The sequence below is a fragment of the Dermacentor albipictus genome, chromosome 7 (assembly GCF_038994185.2).
Source record: "Dermacentor albipictus isolate Rhodes 1998 colony chromosome 7, USDA_Dalb.pri_finalv2, whole genome shotgun sequence".
Classification (NCBI taxonomy): domain Eukaryota; kingdom Metazoa; phylum Arthropoda; class Arachnida; order Ixodida; family Ixodidae; genus Dermacentor; species Dermacentor albipictus.
This window is the reverse complement of record NC_091827.1, coordinates 122724596-122743793: the sequence shown is the minus strand read 5'-3', so window position 1 is coordinate 122743793 and position 19198 is coordinate 122724596. Positions and strand designations below refer to the sequence as shown.

The window sequence follows — 19198 nt, the reverse complement described above, 5'->3', positions numbered from 1 at the left end:
CCCCTTCCGTCTTCATTATAATCCAGTTTGCAAAGTCCTTTCAATTTTTGAAATCGCGGGGCTTCAAGTTATGGTGCAGCAGGACGTGGTACGGATGAAGTTGCCTCTTCTAAAGTACTCTCTACACTGAAGACTTGGACACTTCAGCTACGGCGCCCACACTACGAACACTTGCATGGGGGTGTGAAGAAAATTTTGACGGAATATCTGTCGCCACATCCTCGCCCAGGATTGAAGATTTGTGTCGTTTCTTCGTAAAAGTCCCAATCTGTCTCAGCGTTTCATATGCACACGCAATCGTCTTTGAGCTCGGACGTGTACCTGGATGCCAGCACTGAGATAGCTCCACTGCGCGCCTTCTATGTCCACTTGACGCATTTAGAGCCAAAACCATATTCGGTCTTTCCTCATTAGAGTAAATCATATCTGCTGCTCAACGTTGGCCACAGCCAAATAGCGTTGCTGTGGAGAACACGCAGGGATACGGGCGCCTGAGGAGCACTGGATATGCTGCAGTTTGCTGGGATTGGTTCAAACGAGGTACATAACGCATGATCTACAACCGGTAAACTGGAACAGCCCATGGGCGCATTCTCTCAGGGACTGACACGCCAGCCATGGTGCACAAGTGTGAAGCCAGACGCGACCACCCGATACTGCGACCACGAAGCGATTTGCATGTGTGGGGTGTGAGATCAAAAAGAACGTCCGGTAGACAGTAAGTGTGAGAAGGAGAGCAGATGGGGCCAGTGCGGAAAGAGTAATCGTCTGAAAAAGACATGTGTAATCTTCCTCGAATATAGCCAAAGTATTTTCAACATTAATTAGTTTTGTCCCCGTTTGGTTTATAGGCTGTTATTCGAGCCCTAAGGTTTAATGTTGAAGCATCATCGTTGAATTCGAGAACTACTACAATGTCATTTGTGTACAAAGACAAAACTGTAGCAGCCGTCATCACCTCCCATCGTTCCCACGCGCTTCGCCCTTCGCTTCATTCAAGCAGAATCAAAATGCTGCTTTCGTCTTTTCTTTTTCGTGGCCTTGGACGTTTTATCGCTTCAGTAACGCTCAGCTAGCAGCATGCATTTGCACCATCATGTGATAAGAGCCGCATCCCCAGATACCTACACAAGGCGTAGCGCTCTGTCGCGGTCTAGTCTCACTGCAGCCAACCTTGTTCATGCATCGCATGCTTGAGAGCAGCACAATAAGAGTGCGCAATCGCCCCATCGCGTGGTTTTTTTTAATATTTCGAGGGCTTCCTTGGAACGCCGAAAAAAGGTTCACGTGAGATATATCGTGTTGGAAACAATTTATTGAGAAGTTTCTCACGCTGCTCTACACCGTTATGTATCACACTTCGGGTCTACAGCCTGTTGTGGAATAAGAGACGGAGAACTTTGAACTTATGGAAAAACGACAGACGTCCCTTCGCTTCGAGCGCATCAAGAAGACTGCTTTATTTTTCACTAGAAGGTATGGGAAATGGGAGAGAGTAGTGATAAGGAGAAAGTCATAATACATCATGCCACACAAGCATTCTTGCACCACGGACGTGCCAGATTCCGCTCCACACTTGGAAGGCACCACCGCACCGCCGGTTGGTTTGTATACATCGCACCCGCCAGTAAGGCACGTAGTTTGAGGGGTATCAAGTGTCCGGCGCCTGTGAGAGGGAGTTCTCCTTGCCACTTCGTCGGTGGTCCGCAGCGCGGGGGCTTATCAAATGTCCGGCGCCTCTGGGGAGGGGGACTTTGGCTCCAGAATGGAGGATATACAACAACCTCCCCCGGATGAGCGAACTATTATTGAGCTCATTGCTCCAAAATCTCCAAGGGATACAGCAGCTGTATCGGTCGCTTCACCTCAGTTCCCCCACTTAATACCAGTTTGCAGGACCGCACCCTGCCGTCTCTACCCTTAAACGTTTCCTTAATTCCGGCGGTCTTCCACATGTGGCGTTTCAAGCGGTCTTCCCTCAGGAGCACCAATGAGCCTTTCTTCAGACCACTCGATGTCGTTGGTCGGCACATATGTGCCGATTACAGCTCCAATATGTACTCTTTCCGCCACCGTCTCCAGAAACTGTCGGCCATGGCAGTCCGGTACTTCCAGCGTCGTGAGAGATGCATGCCACCGCCAGGAATTTCGTCCGGCAGCAGGTGTGGAGGAAGGGTCGTCAACTTTCTTCCTACAAGGAAATGAGCTGGTGACAGTGGTTCTGGCTCTTGAGCATCATCATATATGAAAGTCAAAGGGCATGAGTTGATCACGGTCTCCACCTCTTAAAGAACGCTGGTCAGTTCTTCGAAACTCAAGCTGCTGCGACCTAACACCTTTCGCAATGCTGCTTTCACAGATCGCACCATCCGCTCCCAGAATCCGCCCCACCAAGCTGCCCGTTCGAAAATGAACTTCCATTTGATCTGGTTTCCGGCGAAGTATGACTGCAATTCCTCGACTTGCAACAGCATGAACATTGCCTTTAGATCCCTGGCGGCACGCTTGAATGTGAGCGCGTTGTCCGAATACACCGTCGAGCAGATTCCACGGCATGCCACAATGCGTCTAAAGGCCAAGAGGAAGGCTGTAGCCGACAGGTCGCTGACGAGCTCAAGGTAGACGGCACGTGTCACAGCACAGGTGAAAATAGCGATGTAGCATTTTTCGTTGTCGCGTGACTGTTGACAAATCAAGGGCCCTGCAAAATCGATGCCAACGATGTGGAACGGGTTTCTCTTTGTCACTCTGTCAGCTGGAAGTGGTGCTACTAGTTCCGTAGCTGGAGGGCAACTTTGTTTGTGACAGACGAAGCACTGCTTGATAATTTTCTTTACGGCCTGATGTCCTCGGATAATCCAATACGATTCTCGCAGCTGTGCTAGAGTATAGCGTACGCCTGCGTGCAGCAGTCTCAAATGTTCCTTCCGTATGAGCAGTGACGTGAGGGGGTGATTGCCAGGGAGAACGATGGGATGCTTAGTCTCTTTGTTGTTATCAATGAGTTGCAAGCGTCCACCAACTCGCATGAGGCCCTCTTTGTCGAAGTACGGGGTGAAAGGCAAAACAGGAGAGCTCTTGTGCAGCGGTCTTTGATTCTTAAGGTTTGAAATGTCGTCGCTGAACGCATCTTCTTGAGCTTTAGCCAACCAGTATCTTTCAGCGCCGATTACTTCTTCAACTCGTAATGGGCCGATTGTCCTTCCTTTGTTGTGGCAGTTGTCGACAAAGCGGCGGACCCACGCAGTTACTCGCACGACTCTGCTCAGTGAACTATAATTCTCAACATTGAAAATTGCCATGGATCACGATGATACTATGGGCATCACCGTCACCTTTCGCTCTTCCATTTGGCACTCCCCAACCTTCGAGCTCGGCTCACTTATCATTGGCCAATACGTGTCATCCTCCTGAAGCCAACGGGGTCCTTTCCACCACAGTTCGCTTTCCCGCAGGGCCGATGGGAGAATGCCGCGGGTGATTAGGTCAGCGGGGTTGTCTGAGCCTGGGCAGTGTCTCCAATCCCTGGGATCTGTCAGCGCCTGCAACTCTGAGACTCGATTTGCCACGAAGGGCTTCCATCTGGCAGTGTTTCCCTTGATCCAGTACATAGCTACTGTAGAGTCAGTCCAGATGATGGTAGCAACGTTCTTCAGATCCAAGGCCTTGGAAACGTAGTGGCATAGTCGCGCGCCACTAAGGGCTCCCATCAGCTCCAATCGGGGTAGCGAGAGGCGTTTCACAGGGGCCACTCTTGATCTAGCCATGACCAAGCTGACATTTGTTAGTCCGAACGGAGACTTGGTCACGATATATGCGACAGCACCATAGGCTTTCCGGCTTGCGTCACAGAAACATGCACCGCTTTCTCCGTATCATCGTTTCTAAAGTCTGCCGCTATCAGTCTTGGAATAGACACTCCTTCAATGCATGGAAGCTCCCTACACCAGCAGTCCCACTCAGGCTGCAATGTTTCGGGCAAGGGATCGTCCCAACCGATTCCCAACTCCCACAACTTCTGCAACATTACCATTACGCATACTGTTGTGGGAGCAATAAATCCAAAAGGGTCGAAAATTCTTGCCGAGACCTGCAGCACAAATCTCTTGTTGTCGGCTCTTGCGGAGAGGAAGTCGATGAGTGAAGTTAGGTTGTGTTCAAAGTGGTCAGCCTGAGCATTCCAACCTACTCCCAATACCTTTGTAGCTGCAGCATGTCCAGCATCAGCGTTCGTTCTCTCCACATTGCCATTCTCTAAGAAGTTTACGAGATCGCGGTGGTTCGACATCCACTTGTGTAGCCGCATCCCTGCTTGAGACAATATATCTTTGGATTCCTGGCACAAGACTTTACCCTTGTCAAGGCTTTCAACCCCAGTTACAAGGTCGTCCACGTAAAGATGCTTGCGCAGAATACCTGCAGTTTCAGCATACCGTTCCGGCAGGCCTTCAAGATGATGTTGCAACGTTGCAGCCAAGAGAAATGGGCTCGACGTGACACCGAACGGCACGCGAGTCATGCGATAGGTCACCACAGCTGGAAGCTCTTCCCTTTTCTTTGGCGTCATAGCGTGCCAGAGAAAATGCACAGTGTTCCGATCGCCCTCTGATAGTGATATTTGGAGAAAGGCGTTTTCAATATCCGCAACGATGGCAATGTTGTAAGTGCGGAAATTGATCAGCAGATCAATGAGCTCTGGGTTTAGGTTTGGGCCACTTTCCAAAACATTGTTCAGTAAGAGGCGATTTTTCGCACAAAATGATGCATCAAATACTACCCTCAGTTTTGTCGTCTGGCTTTCGCGACGAACAACTGCTTGATGTGGCATATAGTACACCAGACCTTCCGACGTGCCATAATCCTTGCTGGCTGGCTCTGCATAGCCCTTTTCTATGTAGTCTCTTATGCAGGCGTCGTATTCCTTAATCAACAAATCTCCTTCCAAGAGGCGCTTTGTCTGTGCTTTAAGACGCCTTGCTGCGCACTCGTAGTTGTCGCCAAGCTCGTAAACCATCGAATTCCAAGGGAACGACACCTTATAGCGGCCATTCTCAAAGTTGACGGTTTCTTTATAGTGCTGAAGGACTGCGTCCTCGTGACGAACTGGCTCATGTTCTTTGATACCGATGTGCTCGAGCTCCCAGAAAGACTTTAGCTGTGCTGATATTTCCTTGTAAATTTGTTCACTCACTCTTATCCGCATCACGCCAGCAGCCGAGGAGCAGACTCCTGTTGACTTCCTTGTGCCGACCTGGCCCTGGACTGTCCATCCGAATACAGTCTCCACTGCCATCAATTTGGAGCTGAGAAGCTCAGTGGATCCCATGACAATTTTCCAGTAATGATCAGCGCCTATCAAAAGGTCGATATTTTCACTTTCGCCGCCTCGCGAGGCATCTGCGACTTGGAAGTGAAATCATGAAAGTTGAAGTAGAACAGAATTTGTTGGAGTAGCCACGATATCTGCACAGCGCTCTGGCAGCGAGTGTCCGCGCTCATCAAGTGCGATGTGTTCATGTGGGCTTGTGCGAGCTGCTAATGCTTGCTAATTCGGTTACTAAGGGCTCACTCAGGCTAGGCCTGCCCGACACCGATTTCGGTGTGCCGACTGTCGGCGACAACGTTTTTTATCTTTGTGTCGGCACCTCTGTCAAACTGCACCAACGACGAGGTCTCAGCCAGCCATCGGCACATTGTTGGCATCGCTAGAGTGTGATAGAGGCACCAACACGAAGGAAAACGCGCTGTCGTTGAGAGTCGGCCGACTTAAATCGGTGTTTGTTCGGCTTACTTTGAGTGAGCCTTAAGGAAATGTTTCTAATTTTAAACGGCCGATAAAACTAATATCCTTACTTTGTATAGCTGTCTACTAATTTGCTATCGCAATCGATGATGCGCCTTTCTGGCGATATTGCTACTATTTATAACATGCAGTCATATCGCCTCACATCAAAGCACTCGCCGCAGTTGCAAGAAGCGGCCGCTCCTGTCGACGCTCAGCAGTGGTACCCAGAGGAGCCTACAAGTTCCAGTCTCCCCTTTAATAATTATTGGGCTCCATTTGCTTGCGAGAACCACACAACTGACTGTGCGACATGAATAATAATTTCGTATGCGAAAACGTTAAACAAAGTGGCATGCGAAAGCAAAGAAGCGCGACTTATTTGACTAACGCAAGAAGTTCAGTGGTGTAGGCTTGTCTCCTCGTTTTTTTTGCGCTACCTGTCTGTAAATATGATGGATTTCATGGGCCAGTGCCAGCCCTTCGGGTTTTCGAGGCTTCTGTGTCACTGAACGAAGGCTTGCGCAGACACACAATACGGAAGACGCAATTTCGCAGTCCGTGCTCTGGTACACAACACGCCTACGTGACTGCGCCGCCTGGCAATGTTTTCAATTGCTCTCGCAGGCAGCGCTGCTTGGTGATCATAATGATGATGACATATTAGCCTCCTTTTCGAAACAGGTGGTGACAAATACTCACCTAACCTGGTTCATTGAATCAGGTATACTACGGACAGGTGGCGATAGCAGATATAAAAATAAGGAATGGATTGATTGCAGTAGAAGCGATATTAATGGGTTCAAAAATTGGGACAGGTGACTTTTGTAGGAGATACGAAGGTACACATCGAGGCTTTAGGCGTATATACGGATCGTAACGGTTCTCCAGTGCCACTTCTGTACGATGAACGAAACCTTATAGCATATAACCAGCAGAGGTGTCATGGGCAGGTAACGTGACAATGCAGAAATACGCAGTCATGTAACGACTACGCCTTGGTCTGAGAAACGGTCTACGAACCACTAGACCAAACGGTGATTAAGCACTTTGGAGTGCTATCGGGTCCACTCCGGATTCGCTGCTTCTAACGGGCACTTTCTACCAGGATTTTACACGATCAGGATCCAGTACGTCGTGATCGTAGGCTCTCATCTGCACCAATATGCTTAGTGAGCTCAACCAAGTCGATCCCGATTCTCGGGCCATGAAACAGCTACCATTCTTGATCACGACCAAAAACTTTGAACTTTATCGGGCTTTCTCGCGATCCAAAGTGCCCTTGTTGTCTGAGATTAAAGAATGACCGAGAGCCAAAGTGATTCAAACCGCTGCTGCCCTCTTCTCACAGCGCAACTCCCAGAGTAAAGATGCCACACAGTACGTTCCGCGTACTATATACAAATGGCCTAGCTGTCAAAAGCGCGCGCTGTGAGACAAACGACTGAGGACTATGTGCGTCGCAAGCGCAAATCAGCCGACGCTTACTGCGTCACTCAAAGCCCGTCGAACTAGAGCTGTAGCGATATTGTCGGCGCCATAAGCGAACTGTTATGGCTTAGCTACGACGCGCAACAACAACGCTGCCGCACATTATACTAAGCATTCAGTAAAACATCAAGACCGCAAGTTCGGCCCCTTGGTCGGAATTCATTTTAAGGTTCGTTACAGCACAACACAAGACACGCACAAAAGGAACTTATAATGCGACGACATGGCGCTGACTATCAACTGATAGTTTTATTAAAGATATGTCTAACATATATATAGGCGCCAGTTAATAACCGTGACATGCACGAGACACAGAGATACATCGAGGCAACTGTGACTAACTGAGGCATAATCAAAACTGACATGGGTAACGCAGTTGCTTGTCATGAAGGGCGATATACGGCTCGCGGATACATGATTTGCCCCTAATCTTTATATTGTAAGCATCAGCGATTCTCCTTGTCAATTGGCTCGCGTGTTTATAAATGACATTAGTTTTTATAGGCTCGACAACCACACGACATGCAATGCTCCGGAAGATGAAGTGGCGCAACCACTTGAAGAGATAGCTCATGCTCCCGAAGTCGAACATTCAGACATCGCTTCGTTTTTCCCACGTACTCTAGACCACAAGATAATGGAATGGCATACAAAACCTGCTTAGCACAATTGATGCACCCGTTCATATATTTGACAGTGCATTTTCCTTTCACTTGCTTTTCCTTCAGCAAATTATCAAGTAACGGGCACAAACGACCTATCTTATGTTTCGCAGAAAAACGAGCATCAATGTTGTACCTTGAACCAACGTTCGTAAGCCTGTGCGCTAGCTTGTGTACATACGGTACAACTGTGTTTTTTTCTTTTTTCTTCTAATTTAGTTTGAATACCTTGGTCATTTATGCTCTTGACGCCGCGAACCATACCCTCATTCACAGATGAAATGATCGCTTCGGGGTAACCAGCGCCCAGTAGACGATTTACCTGATCAGAAAAAGCAGGTTTCGTCATATGAAAACACGACTTTTTTAATGCAGCATTCAGGATAGTCTTCGCTATAGCCCGCTTCACTACTTTAGATTGACCGGATTCGTAGTTCAAAATGGGCTTAACCGACCTGGGATCGTATTTCCAGCACACATGATTTTTACCAAAGGTTAACCTCCGGTCTAGAAACTGCACTTCATTATCTTTAGGAACTTCGAAATTAAAATCAAGGCCCTTGCCGTGCTGCCTGAATAAAGTCAAAACTTCATCAACAACCTCGGGCTGAATGTCACTGTTAAATACCATAAAGAAATCAACATAGCGGATAACATTATTGCAAAGCTTAGCAAGGTGGTCCTCTGGTTGTGTATCAATATAACCTAGAAAAATGTCACTAATGATAGGAGCTACACATGAGTCAATGCATACCTCCGACTTTTGTATGTACATATCCTCTGTCTATGAAACAAAGGTTGATCTCAAGTAAAACGAAAAAAAGTTCGAGAAAGGCTTCTATTGAGATACCGCAACCATTGATGAAGGCTTCCTATTTATTGTCGCACATTAGGCAGTCTTTAACACATTTCATAACCTGCGCATGTGGAAGGGAGTAATATAAGTTTTCCACATCTACGCTGAAGGCACACCAGATGTTCAACTAACTGTCTTCCAGGTACTTGATATTAATTTCGGAATCCGTAAAGATCAGCAACTGCAGTTTCTAGACCTTAGGTTAACCTTTGGTAAAAATCATGTGTGCTGGAAATATGATCGCAGGTCGGTTAAGCCCATTTTTAGCTATAAACCCAATCAATCTAAGAGCGGGCTATAACGAAGACTATCCTAAATGCTGCAATAAAGAAGTCGTGTTTTCATATGTCGAAGGCGGCGTTCTCTGATCAGGTAAATCGTTTACTGGACGCTGGTTACCCCGAAGTGATTATTTCATGTGTGAGTGAAAGTACCATTCGTGGCCTCAAGGGTATAAATGACTAACGTGGTAAAACTAAATTACAAGAAAAAAGGAAAAACGCAGTAGTAACGTATGTACACAAGCGGGCTTAAGAACGCTCGTTCAAGGTACAGCATTGATGTTTCTTTTTCTGCGAAACATAAGATAGGTCGCATGTGCCCGTTAGTTGATATGCTGAAAGATAAGCAAGTAAAGGGAAAGTGCACTGCCAACCATGTGAACGCGTACATCACTTGTGTTAAGCAGGTTGTATGCGCCGTTCCATCGTCTTGTGGTAAAGAGTACGTGGGACAAACGAAGCGCTGTATGAACATTCGACTTAGAGAGCATGAGCTATCTCTTCAAGGGGTTGCGCCACTTCATCTCCCAGATCATTGCAAGTTGTGTGGTTGTCACCCCTATTTAAAAAAAAGTAATGTAATTTTTAAACACGTGAGCCAATTGACAAGGAAAATCGCTGATGCTTATAATATAAACATTAGGGACAAGGCTTGTATCAGCGAACATTGTTCATTCATGACAAGGAACTGCGTTACCTATGTCAATTTTGATTATACTTCAGTTGGTCACAGTTGCCTCGATGTATCTAGATCTGTGTCTCGTGCATGTCATGGTTATGAACTGGAACCTATACGTATGTTACACATCAGGCACGTACCCAAGGGGGGGCCACCCCCCCCCCCCCTCCACGTCAACGCCACCACTCCTCACAGACATTCCTGAAGCGCCGACAAATCAGTCTAGTCGCCGGTGAATATTTTGCTGCCTTTTACAGCCAAAGCTGTATATGACTAATCTTCCGTAGTTTTTTCGGCGTCCATCAACAAAAAAGAAAGCCATCATGTGTGGCGGTCCTGGTGATAGTGCAGCAAGGGTCCAAGCTCAATGGCAGATACCCCTGTTGGCTCGGGGACTTGTAACGCACCCTTCGAAATCTTCGGAATGACCCCACGTATGGCGAGTGCTTAACTCTTGCTTCGCCTCCGCTGCGGGTCGGCCCTGCATTGCACTACCTTCGGTATGGACCCACATATGCGGAGCGCTAAAAGCCTGCTTCACCTCCGCCGCTGGTAGGCCAGGTATTGCAATACCGTCGGGATCGGCCCTCGTACAGGGAGTGCTAAACACCTGCTTCACCTTTGCCGTGGGTCGGCCCGGCATTGCATTACCTTCGAGCCAACCCGCGGCGGAGGTGAAGCACTTTGATTTTCGTTTGAGAGCTTTGACTGTCATCAGCTCTCGCTTTCATCCCACCTTCACAGAGTGGAATGGTTGTCCATTTTTTCACTCCTTTTGGACGGTGGTAGTTATCGGCATCTCCTGGGGTGTGAAGGCCAGTTTTCTCATCGATTTAGTGAGATGCGAAACAGCGCCCATCACCAGACCCTGCATTGACCATTAAACCCATAAGCAATGTGATTGTCGCCCGTTACCTCGTCTGGTTTTTCCCTAATTGTACAACACTTTTGGGCAAAATTGGCAACTGGAAACAATAGTCGCAAGGAGTTGAGAAATTAAGGGATCTGCTAAGGGAAAGAGCCAAGACAACAGCCAAACAGGACGGAAAAGGGAAAATTACCAAATTTAACCATTCTTTGCAAAAATATTTATGGATCAACATCCTTGGATTCAAAAAGGAAGTAGAGAAAATGCGCCTGGAAATGGAGAATTCCGTTTGTTTTGAATGACGCTTCTACAGTTATCAGTAGAGCGGCCTGACGTAGCCACTTCTCTGCGGTGGTTAAGTGGCTGTTTTTCTACGCTTCCGCGGTGGGCGCAGTACGTCTAGAACCGCAGCGTCCTGCACTCTACGCGTTCGTACGGGACCGGTGACCACGCATCGTTACGCGACTTCCCGAACAACAACACGAGTCGGCTTCGGCACTTAAATTGGTAGACCAGGAAACGAGGGATAAAAGAACTCTAATTGTTTCGCAAACATATATATACATGTATATATATATATATATATATATATATATATATATATATATATATATATATATATATATATATATATATATATATATATATATATATATATATATATATATATATATATATATTGTTACGAAGAGTTGCGAAGACATGGTTTTATTTACAGGAGAATTGGACGATGATGGTAGCGTGATCGTAGCGCAGCCCGGCCTCTCTAACTCCTCGTTCTCTTCGTCTTCTCTTCTCTCTTCTTGTCCGCGCCTTTCGTATCCGTCACATTTCCCCGCAAGCAGACGAAGCATGTGGGGCGAGTCAGGATGTACAAGCAGGGTAGAAAGGCTTCAGGCGAGCAATATGAGTCAGCTGAGTTCTGCTTGATCGCCGACCATTGCGCAGGAGGCGAGCTATGACGTAAGTGAGTTCGCTCAGGCAGTCCACAACTACAAATGGGCCTGAATATTGTGACAAGATCTTTTGGCACAATCCACGCTTGCATTGCGGTGTCCAAAGAAGGACCAAGTCACCTTTTTCCAACGATACTTGTAAGTGACGGTCGTCGTATCGCTCTTTCGAGCGACTTTGCGAGGCTTGAGTACGAAGACGAGCTATTCGACGGGCTTCTTCGGCGAGACACAGTGTCTTCGATACAGAATCGTCACTGTGCAGTACGAAGGGTAAGAAAGTGTCCAGAGGGCTTCGCGGTAACCTTGCGTACAGGAGATGAAATGGGCTGTAGTTCGTGGTTTCGTGTTTCACCGTGTTGTAGGCGTAAGTGATGAACGGAAGCACGTCCTCCCAGTTCTTATGGTTGGAGGAGACGTGCATGGCAAGCATGTTGGTCAGCGTCCTGTTCGTCCTTTCAACGAGGCCATTGGTCTGTGGATGATACGGCGTGGAATGACGGAACTGTGAAGTGCTCAAACGAAGTAACTCCTCCATGGCATCAGCAGTGAACTGGCGACCATGGTCGCTGATGATGACACGTGGTGGGCCATGACGAAGGACCACGGAACGCAGCAGGAAGACCACCACGCAAGCAGCGCTGGAGGATGGTATGGCTGCAGTTTCTGCATACCGTGTAAGATAGTCTACGCAGACAATTATCCAGCGGCTCTTGTCGTTAGATAACAGGAGTGGACCCAAAAGGTCAATGCCTACTTGCTCGAATGGCGTACTGGGCGGCGTCAATGACCGATGGGGACCCGGCGCTGCGGCGGTCGGTCGCTTGTGACGTTAGCATGTTTCACAACTAGCAACATAGCGCTTGGTTGTTTCGTACATCTTGGGCCAGTAAAAGCGTTCCTGCGTGCGGTGCAGCGTTCGTACGAAGCCGAAATGACCAGATGTCACATCGTCATGCGTAGCGCGTAGAACGTCGGAGCGGAGACTCTCGGGGACAACAAGCAGAAAGCGTGCTCCATGCCCGGAGTAATTAGTTTTGTAGAGCAATTTATCACGGACAGTAAAGCGACCGCTGCCTTTAGAAGTACAGGCGGCGACAAAATGCGGATTGAGGGTAACATCATTCTGTTGTTCTCGCTGAAAGTCTGCCGCGTCAGGGAACGAAGAAGTAACAGCAGCGAGACAGTCGCCAAAATTCTCAGCATCGCAGTCGGTAGTCGCAAGAGGAATCCGAGAGAGGCAGTCTGCGTCAGCGTGACGATGGCCACTCTTGTACGATACCACAAAGTCGTATTCCTGGAGGCGCAGCGCCCAACGTGCGAGGCGACCAGAGGGATCACGCAAACCGACCAGCCAGCACAAAGAATTATGGTCGGTGATAATCTTGAATCGTCTACCGTAAAGATAACACCGAAACTTTTGTATGGCGACAACGGCTGTCAGGAATTCCTGTTCCGTAACCGTATATTTGCGTTCAGATTTGCTCAGGGAACGACTGGCATATGCGACAACATGTTCTGCGCCACTGTGACGTTGTACAAACACCGCTCCTATCCCGATTCCACTAGCATCAGTGTGAACTTCAGTTGGGCAACATGGAGCGAAGTGACGCAAGAGAGGTGCTGACGTTAGTATAAACTTCAGTTGAGAGAATGATGCGTCACACTCTGGTGTCCAATTGAAGTATGCATTTTGTCGCAAAATACTTGCCAATGGGTAAACGATGTCGGCAAACCGGGGAACAAAACGGCGAAAATAGGAACATAGGCCAATGAATGAGCGGAGTTCTCGTGCTGACTGCGGTGGTTTGAAGGAGCTCACCGCTTCAATCTTACGAGGATTGGGTCTGACGCCATCCTTGTCGACTAAGTGTCCCAGGAGCAGCGTTTGACGTTCGCCGAACCGACACTTTTGTTAGTTTAGAACCAGTCCAGCCTTCTCAATGCAGTCGAGAACGGAACTGAGGCATTCGTTACGTTCTTCAAACGTGCGGCCAAACAGAACAACATCATTGAGGTAACACATGCATATCACCCACTTTAGACCACGTAGTACTGTGTCCATGAATCTTTCAAAGGTGGCAGGAGCATCGCAAAGGCCAAAAGGCATAATATTAAATTCGAATAGGCCATCTGGAGTCACGAAAGCAGTCTTTTCCTTGTCGGCAGGGTCCATAGGTATTTGCCAATACCCCGATCTCAAATCAAGTGTTAAGAAGTAAGAAGCAGCGTGTAAGCAATCAATGACGTCATCGATTCGCGGTACTGGATAGACATCCTTCTTCGTCACTGCGTTTAGATGTGTGTAATCCACGCAGAATCTCCAGGAGCCATCTTTTTTTCGGACCAGGATTACTGGGGCTGCCCATGGACTAGACGACTCTTGAACGACACATTTGTTCATCATCTCCTTGAGTTGCTCTGCAATAACTTTGCGCTCGGACGATGACACTCGGTAGGGCTTCTGGCGGATGGGGTGTGCTGAGCCGGTATCTATTCTGTGATGAGCGCGGGACGACGGTAAATGAAGGGGTGCACCTCCATGCGTGAAGTCAAATGCAGCCTCATGCCTGGCAAGGACCTGTACTAGTGCTTGCCGTTCCGCTGTGCCGAGAGCCTTGCTGATCATGTCAAGCATTAGCTCTTCAGAATGGCGATTATCACAAGGAGAGCAAGCTTTAGAGACGTCCGTAGTTAGTGCCGCTATGGAGCTACATGCGGCTTTATCGAAGAGAGTGATTTTCATACCGCGAGGAAGGACAACTGGCATGGCGGAACAGTTCAGCGCCCACAATGTGGCGACTCCTTTCGTTATGCACACGACAGAGCAGGGCACAAGTATATCTTTTTAGCACAGTTTATGCGGAGAGGTATAACTACAAGGTCAACACAATCAGTATCAACAGTAGTTGCCGAAACACGAACGGGCGTCAGGCACCATGATAGTGCAATCACTTCATAAAGAACACTAAGTGTGTCTGCGTCCCTGTCTTCACCACCCGAGCTTTGTTCAGAATGTGCTGATAATAATAACTTGTTCAATGATATTTCGCCACAGCCACGGTCCCCGGAAGCGCCGCACTGTTTAAGAAAATCGATACCAAGAATAAAATCGTGCGAACAACGAGAAAGAACAAGGAATTCCGACACAAACACTTTCTCAGCCAACAAAACACTTACCGCACAAACACCAAGGGGATGAAGCCACTCGCCGCCTACTCCACGAAAGGTAATACCGTCGTTCCAAGAAAACATAACTGTGTGGCCTAGACGGTTTTTGAAAGCGAGGCTCATCACAGACACAGTCGCCCCAGTATCAACTAACGCCATGGTCGGTATTTCGTTAATCAAGACATTCACTTTGTTTCTGTACATCACAACAGGCAGAGCTATTTATTGCAAAGACCGTCCGGCGACGACACCTCCATTGGCCGCAGATGCTAGTTTCCCGGCGGCGGTGAGGAAGAACGGCGCCGAGGGGACGGAGAGCGACGGGGACGGCTATTTGGTGGCGTCAAACTCCGCTCAGATGCTGGCGAATCGCTGCGTCTGGTCTCGTGTGAGAAGTGATCCCTTGGAAGCAAATCGGTCGTCCGCAGGTCATATGAAGAATGAGTTCTGGGTGGCGAGAACATCGATGGTGTCCTACGTGACTGACTGGCTTGGTGACAATACCGAGCTATATGGCCTGTGGAACCGCAGTTGTAGCACAAGGGAGGGTCGCGGTTCACAGCGTCTTCCTCGAAACGAATAGTAGACGGCTGCGCGCGGCGAGAAAGTTCGTGGTCATGTGGATAACGTGTCTCTGCTGCTTGCTGAAATCCGTTATATCTTTCATAAGTCGCGTCGTGGTAGTAGGGTCGGTGGTGTTCTTGTCGCGGCCTGACAGAAGTCGCAGGGCCTCGGGGGTAAAAACGCGGCTGCTCGCGTTGTGGCCGAGCGTCATAAGTAGGGCCTCTGTCGTAGAGACGTGGCTGCTGTCGGGGTGTGAGTTCATAATCCTCAGTGCCCCTTGCAGCAGGATACGGGGAGAAGGATGCCACGTTTGGCTCAAAATCTGGTGGTAGGCGGAAGCTATGAGTGCCTGGATGTGTCACTTGCGCGTGCAGGCTGAGTTCTTCCCGAACTATTTGTCGGATCGTTGATGCAAGATCAAGGGACTGGCTGCTGTCCACGCTTGCAACTGTCGTTACATTGGCTAGCCTGCCAAACTTCGGCGTTATGTACCTCGTCTTTAGTTGCTCGAAAGTGCGACAGTGCCGAATGATGTCAGCGATGGAAGCCAGGCTGTCCTTTGCAATGAGGAAATAGTAAACATCCTCGGCAATTCCTTTTAGGATGTGTCCGACTTTGTCTTCCTCGGACATTCCAGAGTCCACCCTCCTACACAGTTTTATTACTGCCTCCATATAGGTCGTGCAGGTTTCGCCTGGTACTTGCGCACGTTGCAGTAGCGTCTGTTCTACCCTTTTCTTTTTCGTCACGGAGTCGCCGAATCGCTCTTTGATTTCCGAAACAAATCTTCCCCATGTTGCGAATGTTTCCTCGTGGTTGTCGATCCACAACAACGCAGTATCCGTTAGAAAGAACACGACGTTCAAAAGCTGAGAAGCGCTGTTCCACCTGTTGGCGGCACTCACCCGGTGATAATGGATGAGCCATTCCTCGACGTCTTCGTCCGATCTTTCGGCGAAGGGACGCGCATCTCTCAGTTGCAGAACAAAACTTGTCGGGGCTGCAGTTGGAATGGGCCGTTGTTCGTCTGCGTCGTGGGACATGTTCAGCTCCGTTGAATTCGGTGGGAGTCCAGCAAGGTGACGGCTCCGTCGAAGAACTTGTGGTTCTGCCTCCGTCTTCGGGTGTCGATTACCCCGCACCTACCACCACAACTGTTACGAAGAGTTGCGAAGAAATGGTTTTATTTACAGGAGAATTGGACGATGATGGTAGCGTGATCGTAGCGCAGCCCAGCCTCTCTAACTCCTCGTTCTCTTCGTCTTCTCTTCTCTCTTCTTGTCCGCGCCTTTCGTATCCGTTACAATATATTTAGAGCTAACTCATAAAACTGTACTAGAAATCTTTATTTTACACTTTCGCTTGTTTACTTGTTCTTGGCAATGTTTGTCTGCGCTTCTGTGAAGCGCGAGTTCATTTGATGCGGTTCCAATTGTTTGCCAAGTAAAGGAGAGGTGTATCTCACAGGCGTACCTGTAAGGTACACCTTATTTCAATTCTCTTTTGCGGGTTTACGTGCCTTTATGGTGAATGGTAGGCATTATTCATATTTCTACTAGTAAAGGTACATCCCCCCCTCATTTGCATACAAAAATTGCCTTGGATTGGGCCCTTCCCCCCCCCTCGAACAAAGATGCTGGATACGAGCTTGTTAGCCATATGTTCAATAAAAATATCAGTTGAGAGTCAGCACCGTGTCGTTGTTTTATACCTTCCTTTTGTCCGTGTCTGGTGTTGCGCTGTAACGAACCTTACAATGAATTCACTAAAACGGCAAGCTTTCGCATTACGACTTACTAGAGACTGTACAGAGCAATTATCCTTGCCTGCCCGCATTCCTTTCATTCTATTTGCCGAGGAAATTGTACAACTTGAAATACGGCTGTAGGCCCCTAGTGTTTTTGTCATTGTTGTGATGGCTCACCACGCAGCAGTACCGGGCGCCTTGGCTACCCGACCGCCGAATCATCGCCACATAATGGCGACGCCAGGAGCAATGTCGCAATGATGCCTTGCATCCCGAGCGCCTCCGAGAGGCGGTGGCTGATACGTGGTGACGCGGCTATCCGCTAGGAGAAAGAGTGGCGCTGGCGTCTGTCAGCAAACTTGAGGATGGGAGCTTTGTGCGGCCCGACGAGCTCGACTCGTGCAGAAGCCATCGGCACGATCTCATTGGCCCGCGCTCCCCACCGCGCGCGGCCAGTTCCTGTGGTGGCGTTCCCTGGGCGGCAATTATTTGGAGAGGATATATCGGTGGAGAACAGCCAGATTTTGCACGTTGGTGGTAAGCGACCATCGCCGACTGGTGGACGTCGAAAGTTGGTAGCTTTTATGCGCCACGGAGGTGGGCCTAAAGTCTACTCCAACGACAGGTGCTTGGTACAGAAACAGTAATGCGGCAAGGGTAAAGTAACATGGAATGAGACGTCACATTAGTCAACAAAATAAGACGGGTACAAAACACGAGCTCTACTTCGTACGTGGACGTCTTTACGCTTGTCTGCAGGACGAACTTGGCATGTGTGCTGCCTGGGCTGTCCCAAACTCCTTTGGCATGGTGTGCATATCCGCTCTCATAGAGCCCCTAGCTTTCATGCTGTTCTCATCACAGAGGTGGCCGTGTGGCACCTGAACAATGGAGAAATCGTGGCCGTGAACTTCAGCCATCCTTTCTACAAAGGATGTCGCGTTCCCGAGTGTACTTTCAAAAACACCCACTAAGTGGCCCTCAGTGACACCTCTATAGCGGTACACTACGCCTATAATCCACGCGAATGTTTGTTGTCAATCTACAGATCTTCCGGAATCCCCTCGTCAACGAACGCCACACAAAGCAGCGTGGTCCCAAAGCAGCCATGGCTGTCTCTTATCAAAAGAACCTTGCCGAACCCGCAACACCGGACAATCCACTGACTCCCAGAGCCGCAAGGGGGCACAGGGCAAGTGTTGCAGTGCATCCTGCTGCACCCGCGCCATCGAAGTCCAAGGCGAGCTCGCGTCGCCGGCAGAAAACGAAAGCTGCTGCGGAGGATTTGAATGATGACAGCCGTAGTGAGGTAAGCATTCTACTTAGTGTGCTCAAGAACCTTTAGCTCGGATGTTACTGCACAAATGCATGGGAAAGAAAAAAAAAATGTTTTCTCGCCAACCACTGTGCCAAATTTGATGAGGTTTGTTGCATTCAGCAGAAAAGTTTAAAGTGTAGTGTCTGTTTGTGGTGATTTTTATTTGTGTCGTGAATTCATTATAAAAAATAGTAATATATTGCAAACTCTCAGAAAGCGGAACTATTTATTCTATTTACAATTCTGAGCTCAGCAGTAAGATGTGAAATCGATTCTTTAAATTTCATCTAATAGAGAATCTAAAGTGGACAAAATTAGGTTACACGTGGTTAAAAATAAAGTAATATGTGAATAGACCTTTCGCAAAACCCTCGTAAGCAATGGAACCAATTCACATAAGATCTGAACCTGCATATCAATTGTGTCCACTTTAGATGATCTAACGGATGCACTTTACAGAAATGCGATATCTGTTCTTGGTTTAGAGCTACGAATTTATAGACTTCGTGCTTTTATTCTTTTCAGAGATACAAATTCTTGAAAATTCTTTTTACAACATTCAGGCCACAAATGACAATTCCTCTTCCAACAGGCACTGCAATTTAAGCTTTTCTTTCAAATGCAACAAATATCTTCAGAATCTGCCTAGGGCCTATCTCAGAAAACAGTTTCTCTGTTTTAGATGTATTTGAGTAGGTGTTATCGGAACTGGGTCCGAGCTAAAGCTTCCTCTTAAGGGCGCCCTTCAGTAGCCTAACATATTGTTCTGTTGCAGGTACAATTTGTGGGCTATATATTTGCTATATATTGAGGGTCATGGGGGTTA

General features: G+C 48.2%; 1 protein-coding gene across 4 annotated transcripts in view; it reads left to right on the top strand.

Annotated features, from left to right (window-relative positions):
* Window positions 1–19198, top strand: part of LOC139047605 (probable chitinase 2) — a 343683-nt gene that overhangs the window by 39894 nt on the left and 284591 nt on the right. For all 4 annotated transcript variants that reach the window (XM_070521462.1, XM_070521466.1, XM_070521464.1 and 1 more), the window contains exon 2: window positions 18103–18363. In XM_070521462.1, coding sequence (XP_070377563.1) covers window positions 18103–18363 — 261 coding nt within the window. The remainder of the gene's footprint in view (window positions 1–18102; window positions 18364–19198) is intronic.